This window comes from Silurus aristotelis (assembly GCF_946808225.1).
Source record: "Silurus aristotelis genome assembly, chromosome: 2".
NCBI lineage: Eukaryota > Metazoa > Chordata > Actinopteri > Siluriformes > Siluridae > Silurus > Silurus aristotelis.
In genome coordinates this window covers 3,649,489-3,662,986 of record NC_139575.1, presented here as the reverse complement: position 1 = coordinate 3,662,986, position 13,498 = coordinate 3,649,489, and the positions used below count along the sequence as shown (strand labels likewise).

Here is a 13,498-nt window from a genome sequence, read left to right as displayed (position 1 = left end):
CTCATAAAGAACACATTCATTTTTAATCACCGCATTATCTGTGTAAAGCTGCTTTGAGACAATGTTCATTGTTAAAAGCGCTATACAAATAAAAATGAATTGAATTGAATTGAATGATCAGTGGATGACACCACGTTGTCATGGGTGATTGTTTGTAGAATTTTGAGGAACATAATAAATGTATTACATTTTTAAATGATTCCAGAGGAATAGAGTTTGTCCTCCTGATATACACTAGATAAACAAAATGTTTGTGGACACCGGAGCATAAGATTGAGATGTGCTTTCTATCCTACCATCCCATTAGTCCCCCTTCGCTCGTATAACAACCTCCACTCTTCTGGGAAGATGTTCCACTAGATTTTGGAGTTTGTTGGAGATTTGTGATCATTTACAAGGGTGTTAGTAAAGGAAGGTACTGATGTAGGAGAGGTGAGGAGGTCTGGGGTGCAGTCAGTGTTTACATTTATCCCAAAGGTGTTTAATAGGATTGGAGCTTTATAGCAGATCTTCCACTCTAATCCATGTATAGCAGATCTTCATGAAGCTGGATTTGTGCACAGGGGCATCGTCATGCAGGGGCATGTGTGCCTCTGCGGTAACAGTCTGTTAAAGAACCTTACATGGCTGGAAAATTCAGGTGTCCGGAGTTTACATGGTGCAGGTTTCACAGTACCTTGACGAATGCCTAAAGGTAAAAGGTCATTTTCTTGTTTACTTACTAAAATCAGAAATAATTTATTTGTCTAAAGCTTGAATATGATGTTTAAATTGAGGTAATATTTATATTCACCGTATTATATTTTATTAATAGTAGACTTGGTATTAGAATAAAACAAAAACTAAAAGGTTTGGGGGGTTTGTTACACTGTAATACTGCCATCTAGTGGCTAAATTCAGCATCACACTCTATTCTGTTCAGAATTATAAAAAAAACATTATCTTAAAGATTCCTCATAATTATAACAGCACAGTAAGTTCTAGTAAATAAAAAAAAAAATACATTTACATAAAAAATATTTAATAATGGAGTTTAAAATCGTGGCAAATTATTCATTTTAATTGAGATATTTTATCATAAGGTGAGATTTTTATGGTGTTATTTTTTTATTGTTGTTCTGATTGAAACAAAATCCTGGTAGTGATTTAGATATGACATATGACACCATTCCTCTCTCTCTCTCTCTCTCTCTCTCTCTCTCTCTCTCTCTCTCTCTCTCTCTCTCTCCATCTGCCATCTCAGGGATTTTATAGACACCAAAGGTGTACATTCTTTTATACAACTTTATAACTTCTTTATATCCGTAAATCTGCTTTGAGACAATGTTCATAAAAGCGGTATAGTGTACAAATAAAAATGAATTGAATTAAATTTGGCATCACATGATCCAGGTAAAACGTGTACCTGGAGAATTTCCTGGTAATCACCTCTGTGCGGCGTCACGCGTCTTGCGTATTGGTGGTTTTTTTTTTTTCTTCAGGTGTAGCATGTCATGATCTCATCATCATCACCTACCTGGCCTTCAAAACTCGTCCTCCTTTCAGAAATATATAATAAGTAAATAAAAAATAATCCAGGTGTTAGTTTTTTTTTTCGGGAGGCTGTTCCACTCTTTTGGAAAGGTTTATGGATAAATTAAGAGCAGTGTTGAGCGGCCAGGACGGAAACACCGACAGCACACCGAACATAATCGAGGTAAAGACGTGGTGTGTTTTTTTTTTTCTTCCAGGATCTGGAGAGAAATGTGTTGCTTTTATTCATCTCCATTGGATGAGGCCATATTTCCAAAAATGCGCACCGAAAATGCGCACCCATGACGCACGGTGTAGTATAACATCTAAAGTAATTATACACGTAATTATATTTATGTAAGGTTTTTTTTTGGACGTATGTGCTGTGATTCTGTGCTCAGTATTCTATTTCTGCTTCAGTAAAAGTGATTGAGTTGATAAAAGAAAGGTTGTGAGTTCAAATCCCATTGCCGGGTCCTTAAAAATAAAAACAAGACTTCCAGTATTAATGGTTTCCTCTCACATCCTGTTCCTGTATATTATATATATCTGAAAAGACTTTAACTTGCTCTTTGTCCTGTTTAGACAGTGAATGAAGCATCCACACTGTCATGGAGAACTCGGGTGAGGGGCTTTGCTATCTGCATGGGCTTCGGGATCCTCTGCTCCATCCTGGTTTGTATGAGCAGATATGTTTTACAGTAGCTTCATAACTTTCAAGATTGCTAAAGGAAACACTTTTGGAGGGCTGATTTGTCACTCTGACGTGTGTGTGTGTGTGTGTGTGTGTGTGTGTGTGTGTGTGTGTGTGTGTGTGTGTGTGTGATGGGAACGAGTTGGGCAGTGTGGCAGGTCGGACCAGCTCTCAGGAATGTCACACATAGATCAGGAATGCGCTCAGATACGCGTCTTTCGAGTTGCAGACGAGTCACTGTTCTCTAGTGAACCTCTCTGTAGGAGTCGGATAAAATTAAAATCTGTTTATTCCATTTCAGTTCAGATTTAAATGATTTTTACAGCTCATTTAACAATTAACATTGTCCCAAAGCAGCTTTACAGAGACAAAGACATTATAAAGTTGGAAAGTTTAGTCCCTATAAGTTTGTTCCTAATAATTTTCTAACAAAAAACCTCCCTGAGATGGCATCAGGAAGAAACCTTGCGAGGAACCAGATTTAAAAGGAAACCCGTCCTCATTTTCGAATGTCTATTCATTAGAGTTCCATCAGTGTTGAGGTGTGCAGCGGTTGGCGCTTAAATGCAACCTGAGATCCTGAGCCATTACACAAGTCCAAGTCCATCCTTAGTGTTCATGAGTTGCTCAGAACTTTCATGGATCTTTAGGCCGTTCGTGTGGAACCATACCTCAGGTGCACAGAGTGTCTCTAATTGAAAATATCTCCATCCAGAGGTAGAAATGTAGATTTGTGATTGTGCAAATGATTTGTCCGTATAATAATAAATACTGTATATGTAAATACAATGTTTTATCTGCAATTTGTGCCAAATTTAGCTTAAGCTGTTACCATTTATTTGAGTGTTAAAATGTCAGTTTGGACTTTTTATAATGCATCATAGATTTGCTTGTTTGTAGAGAGTTCTGCCCAATCAGAGCACACCAAAACTGCAAACGTGTTCATTTGAGCTGTTAATGAAGCTGGTTGCACACGTGCACTTTAAGTTGTGTCCTAGTTCGTTTTGTGTTCTGTTGCATTTTGTTCATTTGTGTGGTCTCATGTTGCACTTTGGTCCTGAGGGAACATTGTTTTGTTTCACTGTGTTCTGTACTGTATACAAGTGGAAAGCGAAGAAATGCCGACTTGACTTCATCATGTTTGTGTGTGTGTTAGGGTGTGTGCTTCCTGTTCCTCCCAAAAATCGGGATGATTCTCTTCATCGTTCTTTACACATTCGGGAACATCTGCTCCTTGTTCAGGTCAGTTTCCATTTATTTACAGTTCCACTTATCAAAACCTGGAGGTAACAGGGTTAAACTGGTGGTTTCTGCAGCACCATGTTCCTGATGGGACCGATGAAGCAGCTGAAGAGGATGTTTGACAAAACCAGACTCGTCGCAACGGTGGTCATGCTGGTGAGTTTCCGTTTTCATTACTTGCCTTAAAACCAAAATTATCTTTACCTGGTTTCCCAAATAATTCATAATTTTTTGCTGGTCTTTTATCCAGAATACTGATGGTAAGGTTCACCGATTCTCATTGGTACATTGAAATAAACGTTAACAATGTGATGCATTGATTTTATAGAAAATGTGCATCAGATACAAGTTGGCATTTGTATCGCAATGCATTGTTTTTAAACATATTTGCACCGGTAGACAACTATTTATTTAGATATGATTATTAGCAGATGTGTTATACTTTTATTATTTCGAAAGTGACCAATCATTTGTGACCAATATTTACTATGTAGATCAATTCCTTGTCTCTAAACTGTTTCTCGTGAGCGTTCTCTCAGCACCGCTGCTGCTACGTGAACATGACATAGAGTAGAGTCACATAGAATACAGATTAACATGGCAGAGGTAGAGCTGCATCTTCCACAGGACAGGAAAAAAAACGTCTGGATTTATTTAATCGTTTTTAAGAGGACACTTAAGTAAATTGATGATTTGCTGTCTGTCTGGACCAAAGAACTAAAAGCTAATTATCTGTACCATATTGAGATGTATAGCAGCATGTTTTCAAATTGAATCGTATTGCAGTGAATCGCATCGTGTTGAATCGAATCGAGATCGGATCGCACTGCATGGTGACGGGGTGAATCGTATCACAATCGGAAGCTGCTTCATATGTATCTTTAATGTATCTGATTGTTGGCTATGCATCGAGATGCGAATCAGATCGGCCTCAGTTATGAAGATGCACATCCATAACACAGACTAGTGCAAATGCCCAGGTCTTTAAAATAATGGTTTCGGAGCTCAACTTGTCTCTCTTTTCTTTTGACACATTGATTCCTCTTGAAAAAAAATCAGCCCTCAAGAATAAAAACGGTTGTACTCATTACTACTTCAAGTGTTTTGCAGGAGTTTGCAAGAGTGAAAATGGTTACAAGGCAAAAAAAAGCACAATATGTGCACCAAAGTGGTGAGGTTTAAATTACAGGGATGGCTAGAGGGCACCTAATCATGTTCTTTGTAGAGCATCATGTTCTTTCCAGTGGAGAAAATGAGATTAAATGCCTTATCCACTCTAGAAAGAAGTCCATGAAACATTAGCAGTTCATTTTCTCACATGCAGAGGCAGCCTAGAGGGCATTTTTATTTCATTTCTATTCACAGAGTGGGCTTTCATCCTCATTTCTCTGCATGCATTGGGAGGAAATGGTTCTTTCTTCAGGACCCTGGTGTAACACAACTGTGCACAAAACAGTATGAAGTGCACACGCAACAGCGTGAGGAGAGTGCTGGACATAACCCTGGCTGAAAACTGTAGACTTCTGTGCACTGTAGTAACAACAGTACGTTTATTGTTCTATTAAGTAACTGATGCAGCAATGTTATTATGCAGTTGTTTTATTACAGTGGAACCCGGTTATCTCGACCTCGGTTAACTTGACAACCCTATTAAGTCAACGTTTTTGAAGTGGAACCGCCAAATTCTCACTTTGTCTAAGCATTTTTTAATGGTTCTGTCGACTTTTTTATGTCGCCGAACCCTGATATCTCAAGCACAAGGGGGGGAAAATTTGCCATTTAACGTCAGTTATCTCTATCGGTACTGTGCAGCTGCAGAAGAACTCGCGAAAGTGGCGGAAAAATCAATCCTTACAGATGCTACAGTTTTTGTATTGTATACTGGTGAATCTCTGCTGTTAGTTAGTGCACATATGCCTTTTGTTGTTAAATGTTATGCGATAAACGGGAGGCGAAAGTAGAAGCGCGGCGCTGAACAGCACACGGGAGAACGTGGGATGAGCAGCAAAAGCATAGAATTACCAACGGCAGGATCGGGGGGGAATCCGCGATGCCTTTTGGGAAGAAAAGCGCAGCCGTTGAGAGAGTGTCGGTGGGAAGACACGTACCAGGATACGCATGAGCGATAACAACGCCCGCCGTTAACCAACATATACCAACAATAATGGATGGTGAAAGTGTGGAAGTTAATCGTTGATGATAAACGAGCACCATATGTGCGCGATTGAAGCCGGGAGCTTCAGAGAAAGCGGCCGAGAAAGCACCTGCCACGCCGAAGGGGGCGCCGAAGGGGGCGTGGCAGGTGGATTCCTGACAGTTAACAAACATGTACTGTATGTATTTTTATAACATGCCTTCCTCAAACAAATCGCGGCAGCGCTGTTGTGTAAAAAAAAACCTTCAAAACACGTTCATGCACATTCTCATTTATTAACGCACATCATGTACATAAAGAAATTTCAAGCACGTGAATATATTGCTGCCATATTGATTTTTTGTTTATCTCGATCACTGGTTATCTCGATGCTTTTTAGCAACCACCTAGGACATCGACATAACCGGGTTTCACTGTATTTTTTTTCAATAAGGGCGACCTAGAGCCATTTTTATCATGTTTATTTTGCTTTTTGAGGAGCCCAAGAGGGAAGTTTCAACACTCTGAATCTCCCCTTGTTCAGACAGTTATATCTTCCGCATTATAAAAGATTGTCTTGAACATTTGCACAAAACTGGCAGGAACTCTTTGGCATTAAGACTTATTTTTGTAATTTTGCCTTTTACAGTACACTATATGGACAAAATATCGGGAAACCTGACGTTCCCAAATATGTGCTTCTTCCACAAAGCTGCCATTGGTGGCCCCTTGAGCTAAGGGTGTCTTCCAAGTGACGTAAACGCTAAGAATGCGCATCTGCATATCTCGAAGGCACGTCAATAATACTATACATTACAGATGCGTATGAAGCAGCTACCGAAGCAATGCGACACGATTCACCCCATTACGATGCAGTGTGCAGAACTTTGGAATGTTCTGCGTAGACGTGACAAAAATCAAAGTAGCTTGACGACACATTGAGCATTCCTCCGACGTGGCTGGCGTGGTCTGAGATGCTTTATAATTAGGAATAGAAAGAGGTTTTGACGCGAAGCATCCTGTGTTGCACGAAACCCCTCCCTGCTTTCTGGATTAACATTAATACAGGTTTACTGTTAATGTGTGCCTTTCGCAGTGACAACGTTGCAGTTTTATAAGAACGGTGATAATCCAGGGCTACAGTAGGTGTGAGATGTTATACAACGTGATGTGCATGATGTGGAGGTGAAGAACGGCCCGAGTTGAAGCACAGAGCATTAAAATGCTGTAAGGCTTCACACCTAGCTGGGGATTATCACCTTATATCATGGTCACTTCCCAGCATTGAGGATTAAAGCTGTTCTTAGTGTTTGCAATGCAAAACTGACTAAAAGGAACAAAAAAGGAACAGGAATTTTACTTAAATTCCTGTTACACACTAGAAACAAATCGTAAAATTTACGATTTACGATAAGCAAACTGCCAGGTGTGGTTGCCAGAAATCTACTATAAAAATTTTTATTTTAACTGTTCTTCAAGTTATATTAAACTTTTAAAGGAACTGTAAAATTTACAGTAAAATACTGGCAGTTGTAGTTTCCAGAAATGTCCAGTTTATTAATGGTATGAAAATGTTTTTCGATCCTTAAACCCTTAAATAATAAACAATATCAACTTGTACAGACTACACTATATCTTAAATACAAAAACCTATTAATACATACATTGGACAACCAAATTTTTTTTAAAACAGCAGGAAAGAATGCGCTCCATATTGGCTTCATATTGCAGACCAAACATTTTAAATATTTTCAAACTTTACCAGAAGCAATAAACAGTATTCAATACACCATTTTAATAACAAAACGGATTAATCGTGATGTTTTTTACTACAAAAAACTTTCCGTAAGATCGTATACCGTAATTTTCGGACTATAAAGCACACCCATATATAAGCCGCACCCACTGAAGATTTTTATTTTGAACATAAATAAGCCGCAGTGTCTACATTGAAACTAATGAACTTTACACAGGCTTTTACGAAAGACAGTGCTCCTTTAAGAGCAGGTGAGGTGCATCCTTTAAGAGCAGAGCGGCATTTTGGGAATAGCCTGCCGCCGCTTTTTTTTTTTTTTTTTGATGCTTATTTCTAAGTTTCTTCGACTAACCCGTAACGCTGTTGCCAAAAAAAATAAAAAAGCACGAGTTTTGGAAACCTGTCTGTTCTTATATGATTTCTGTTGCAACTGGAGTTAGCGAGCTCTCCCTTCACCCAGACTCAACGCGTTACAACGGCTTGTATCTAAACAGTAGCCTACCAAGAAAGTCGTTGTTCACTGTCTTCCTCCTTCCTTTCACAATCAATGTTCTCGGGTGTTTTTCTTTTGGCATCGTCATGCGTTTAAAAAATTTTTTTTCTCCCGATGCCGTGCAGCTCAGAACACAGGTGAGGTGCATTTTTTTCGTTTCCGTTCGGAAATTTAATTGGTCTAATGTTATGGGGTTCAGTTTTTTAGCTTGAAGTTTGTGAAACCGGGAAAAACCCAGGAAAAATTTATAAATAAGCCGCTTCGTTGTTTAAGCCACGGGTTCAAAACGTGGAAAAAAAACAGCGGCTTATAGTCCGAAAAATACAATAAATTAAAGTAAACCATATGACTTTCTCAGACATGAAGTATCGTTTAAAAAAAATATATTTTATATACTGTATGGCTCGATTAAAAGCTAGAAATCTGCTGCCCGAGATCATTCTCAGAGATAAAGTAGTGCATCTGGGCTGTATCTCTACTAATAATAAAGCTGTTGGAGTTTTTATCTATGGTTTTTGTTATATATCTAATTTCTCGTTTTAACCCAGCCATTATGGATGCACAAGCCAGTGCACTCTTAGTGCCGGTCCCAAGCCCGGGTAAATGGGGAGGGTTGCGTTAGGAAGGGCATCTAGCATAAAACATGTGCCAAATCAAATATGCGGATCACAAATGAGAATTTCATACCGGATCGGTCGAGGCCCGGGTTAACAACAACCGCCACAAGTATCGTTAGCCGACAGGGTACCGGTGGAAATTGGGCTACTGTTGGCCGAAGGAGAAGAAGGAGAGGAGGAAGACGTCTGCAGAGACGGCAGGGAAAGGAGCAGTGCAGGAGAGTGGTTAACACTTATTTTAAGAAGAAGGAGGATCATAGGGTGACGTATAAGAGTGGAGGAAGGTGCACATAGGTGGATTATCTTCTGTGTAGGAGATGCAACCTGAAGGAGATTGGAGACTGTAAGGTGGTGGCAGGGGACAGTGTAGCCAAGGAAAAGGCATATGAGGAGCTGTATAAGAGGTTGGACACTAAAGAAGGAGAAAAGGATTTATGCCGATTGGCCAGACAGAGGGAACGAGCTGGGAAGGATGTACTGCAAGTTAGAGCAGTAAAGGATGGAGAGGGAAATGCGTTGACTAGTGAGGACAGTGTGTTGAGAAGGTGGAGGGAGTATTTTGAGCAGTTGTTGAACGAGAAAAATGAGAGCAAAAGAAGGTTGGATGGTGTGGAGCTGGTGAAACAGGAAGTGGATAGGATTAGTATGGAGGAAGTGAGAGCAGCGATTAAGAGGATGAAGAGTGGAAAGTCGGTTGGACCAGATGACATACCGGTAGAAGTGTGGAGATGTTTAGGAGAAATGGCAGAGGAGTTTTTGACCAGATTGTTTAACAGGATTTTGGAAGGTGAGAAGATGCCAGAGGAATGGAGAAAAAGTGTGCTGGTACCAATCTTTAAGCATAAAGGAGATGTGCAGTTTTGCAGTAACTACAGTGGAATTAAACTGATCAGTCACACCATGAAGTTATGGGAAAGAGTAGTGGAAGCCAGGCTGAGAGAAGAGGTGACCATCTGTGAGCAACAGTATGGTTTCATGCCGAGGAAGAGCACCACAGATGCCTTATTTGCTTTGAGAATGTTGGAGAAGTATAGAGAAGGACAGAAGGAATTGCATTGTGTATTTGTGGATTTAGAGAAGGCAGACGACAGGGTGCCAAGAGAGGAGTTGTGGTATTGTATGAGGAAGTCAGGTGTGTCAGAGAAGTATGTGAGGGTGGTGCAGGACATGTATGAGGACAGTCCCCTCGTATGAGGACAGTGTGATGGCAGTGAAGTGTGCAGTAGGTATGACAGACTGGTTCAGGGTGAAGGTTGGACTGCATCAAGGATCCCTTTCCTGTTTGCAGTGGTGATGGACAGGTTGACGGACGAGGTCAGACAGAAGTCTCCCTGCACTATGGTGTTTGCGGATGATATTGTGATTTGTTGTGAGAGTAGGGAGCAGGTTGAGAAGAGCCTGGAGAGGTGGAGATATGCGCTGGAGAGAAGGGAAATGAATGTCAGTAGGAGTAAGACAGAGTACATGTGTGTGAATGAGAGGGAGGGCAGTGGAGTGATGCGGTTGCAGGGAGAAGAGGTGGAGAAGGTGGAGGAGTTCAGGTACCTGGGGTCAACAGTGCAAAGTAATGGAGAGTGTGTTAGAGAAGTAAAGAAAAGTGTGCAGGAAGGGTGGAGTGGGTGAAGAAGAGTGACAGGAGTGATTTGTGATAGTAGGGCATTTGCAAGAATGAAAGGGAAAGTTTATAGGACTGTGGTGAGACCTGCGATGTTGTATGGATTAGAAACAGTGGCATTGAGTAAAAGACAGGAGATGGAGCTGGAGGTGGCAGAGCTGAAGATGTTAAGGTTTTCGTTGGGAGTGACGAGCATGGACAGGGTTAGAAATGAGTTTATTAGAGGGACAGTGCATGTAGGATGTTTTAGTGACAAGGTGAGGGAGGCGAGATTGAGATGGTTTGGACATGTGCAGAGGAGGGACATGAATTATATTGGTAGAAGAATGCTGAGGATGGAGCCACCAGGTAGGAGGAAAGAGGAAGGCCAAGGAGGAGGTTTATGGATGTGGTGAGGGAAGACATGCAGGTAGTTGGTGTAAAAGAGGCAGATGTAGAGGACAGGGTGGTATGGAGACGGATGATCCGCTGTGGCGACCCCTAATGGGAGCAGCCGAAAAAAGAAGAAGATGATCTAATTTCTCGTTTTATGCTCTGGTTTGTAAAAAAATCATATTGTGCTTTGATCAAAATTACCATAATCGCCACATTAGTTTCACCACACACAAAACTCCTCCGTGGAGCTCAGTGATGTCATCAGGAGATGTCTACAAAAGCTGTTTTACTCTGGATGGAACTGAAACTTTATGTTCCAATGATTACAGGTGATTCTAAGCAGCACATACATATAAAACACTGATTTAACTAACAAACACAAACTACAAGTGTTTTAAATGCACTGAACTCACACCTGAACTTAAAGCCAATCGTAATAAAGTATCGACACTGAGCATGGAATAAACTATGTACCATGTTTAGAACAGTTACAAGTAACCGACTACATGATCTATGAATTTATATTGTACATGTAAGGTCAAATCTGTGACAGTCCATCGAACTATCACCATTCGGATCTTTGTCTGGTTTAGAAAAATGTTAACGATCTTCCTGGGTTGACTTTCGATCGTGAGATGAGTCAAAATTCCCATATATCTAGAATTTTTGTTGTACTGGGCACATTGAAATTGACCAGAATATGCCAGTCAAGGGACGTTATTAAAAGTTTGTGGACACTTTAGCATAAGACTGAGATCTTTTCTTTTTCCACATTTGCTTGTTAATAATAATATAATAATCTCTACTCTTTTCTGGTAAGATGTTCCACTAGATTTTGTGGGAGATTTTTCCTCATTCAGAGAGAAGGTTGTTAGCAAAGTCATGTAGGTGAAAAGGTGAGGAGGACTGGGGTGCAGTCAGTCTTCACACTTACCCCAAAGGTGTTTAATAGGGTCGGAGCTCTATAGCAGGAGATCTTCTAGTCCAAACTAGGTAAAGCATATCTTCATTATATTGCTCAAAACAGGTCATGAATCAGAATCATCTTAATTGCCAGGTATTTTGGGTTGCAAGGATTTGGTCATGGTGTGCTGGTGTAAAACAAAAAATCAAATCAAATCTATGTAAAAAAAAAAGTTATAAATTAACTATACGACTACATTACTACAATACCACATTAACTATGCAATTTGGGTTTATAAAAGTGAGGCAGTGAAAATAATAATTTCCAAATAAGTCGAAGGTGCAGGGTTGCAATACGGTAGTCTTTGTTGATTTGTGTTAATGTAACACACATGAAATAAACAATGTGAGGTTCGAAATGAATGCAATGATAGTTTTTATGAAAGCAGGACTGAGAGGATGGTGGGTTCTTGGTATATGCTGGAACAGATTTGGGGTCTCCTTGTGAAAGTGAAGGAAAAATGTCATGCTCATTGAAAGAAGTCCTGTACAATTTTCTGCCTCTAACTTTGTGCTAGTAGTTTGTGGAAGAAGCGCATATGGCTAGAGAAGACAGGAGTCCCAATTCTTTTGTCCATATGGTGTAGTTCAGTCTATAAGACATATAATAAAACATGACTGTTAATACGTGCAAGACGTTTGGAATTATTATAGAAGTCACGTTGATTGTATTTTTGTGTTTTTGTCTGTAGGTGTGCCTGGTGCTGACGCTGTGTGCAGCATTTTGGGTAAGTTATTCATTTATTTATTTATTATAATAATTTTTTTATTTACTTCTATGTGAAATTGCTCCAGGTGTAAATATTTCGGCGCATGCTTCTATATCTATGTTTTTTTTTTTATAATTGGAGATGGGTTAATTAGTTAGGAAACAGATATTGAATTGTTTATTGTAATTTGTAGTTAATTGTGTATTTAATACCTCATTTCCACAGTGGAAGATTTTCGCTCTGGCGTTGCTGTTTGTTATCTTGCAAGTCATTGCGTTTACTTGGTAAGTGTGTGTTCTGGGGCGTAAATCTCATTTACTGCATCACAATAGAACGTACTGCTTTACAACATTGGGTAATTAATTAATTAATTAATTAATTTATTTATTTATTTTCTAGGTATGGACTATCGTACATCCCATTCGCAAGGTGTGTTTACTTATAATACTTTAAATTTCTATAATAACTTGAACAAATCTACACGTCTATATGTGTAATCAGTTATAGTTATAAAGAAGATATAAATACAATTATTGCTGCATATGTGAATTTAGAAAAAAAAATACTAAATCCATGTATCTTTTAAACATTTTTATCTTCATTCATTATTATTCATCATTATCAAAATGTCTTGAATGTATTGATTTTATTCATATTTATTTGTGTTTATATTATTAAATAATCTTATTTTAATTTAACCTTCAAAGGCATGTTGTACAATTTCATAACCCTGAATTAAGAAGTGCAAATATTATTCAGTAAAACCTGTAAAAAAATAATAGTAAAAAAATGTCACATGATTAATATTCTTGATGAATCGAAAAGCATTTATCATGAAAACTGACCTCTCGTTTCTTTTCTGTGTCTTTATTAGAGATGCCATAATCAAGTTTTTCTCCATGATGGGCAAAATGTGCTTAAACTGTGTAAAAAACTGACGTCGCCTCAAGATTCGTCTATGCGACTTTGGCCCACACTTCATGGAGATTGTTACAGAGATTTTATTACGATGTTTTAAAAGGCAGAGAATACGGAGAAAATGGAAAGCATTGTGTTGGTGTCTGGGATCTTTATTCTTTTCTGTTCAGTCGAGATCTAGTAAATCTTCAAATCTTCTAAACATATTTTCTGTACTTCCAGTTTTTGCTTATGTATTGTCCCCGGCATTTGGGGAAAATTTTTACTTGGCAGAACTGTGCAATATTGTTAAAGTAAGTGTGTGTGTGTGTGTGTGTGTGTGTGTGTGTGTGTGTGTGTGTGTGTGTGTGAGAAATTACTTAAATTTTAGCTTCATAGCAGAATTTGCATGCTATTTTGACCTCAGCATGGGCAAACACTCACATTAACACACACACATAAGCAGTGTGTGTGTATAAATATATAGATA

At 39.1% G+C, this 13,498-nt stretch overlaps 1 protein-coding gene across 1 annotated transcript; it reads left to right on the top strand.

Annotated features, from left to right (window-relative positions):
- Nucleotides 1-1,462: 1,462 nt before the first annotated feature.
- Nucleotides 1,463-13,463, top strand: sft2d2a (SFT2 domain containing 2a). Its single transcript, XM_083564783.1, has 8 exons — nucleotides 1,463-1,696; nucleotides 2,098-2,187; nucleotides 3,363-3,448; nucleotides 3,523-3,604; nucleotides 12,094-12,129; nucleotides 12,337-12,395; nucleotides 12,511-12,540; nucleotides 12,986-13,463. Exons 1-8 carry the CDS (start codon nucleotides 1,628-1,630, stop codon nucleotides 13,047-13,049), a joined length of 516 nt encoding a protein of 171 aa, XP_083420909.1. The 5' UTR covers nucleotides 1,463-1,627; the 3' UTR covers nucleotides 13,050-13,463.
- Nucleotides 13,464-13,498: the final 35 nt, after the last annotated feature.

Excerpts from the sequence above, each read along its gene's own strand:
- sft2d2a (XM_083564783.1), top strand. The coding sequence starts at position 1,628 with ATGGATAAATTAAGAGCAGTGTTGAGCGGCCAGGACGGAAACACCGAC. Across the intron at positions 2,188-3,362 it reads GGATCCTCTGCTCCATCCTG|GGTGTGTGCTTCCTGTTCCT; the intron begins GTTTGTATGAGC and ends TGTGTGTGTTAG. Across the intron at positions 12,396-12,510 it reads CAAGTCATTGCGTTTACTTG|GTATGGACTATCGTACATCC; the intron begins GTAAGTGTGTGT and ends TTTATTTTCTAG.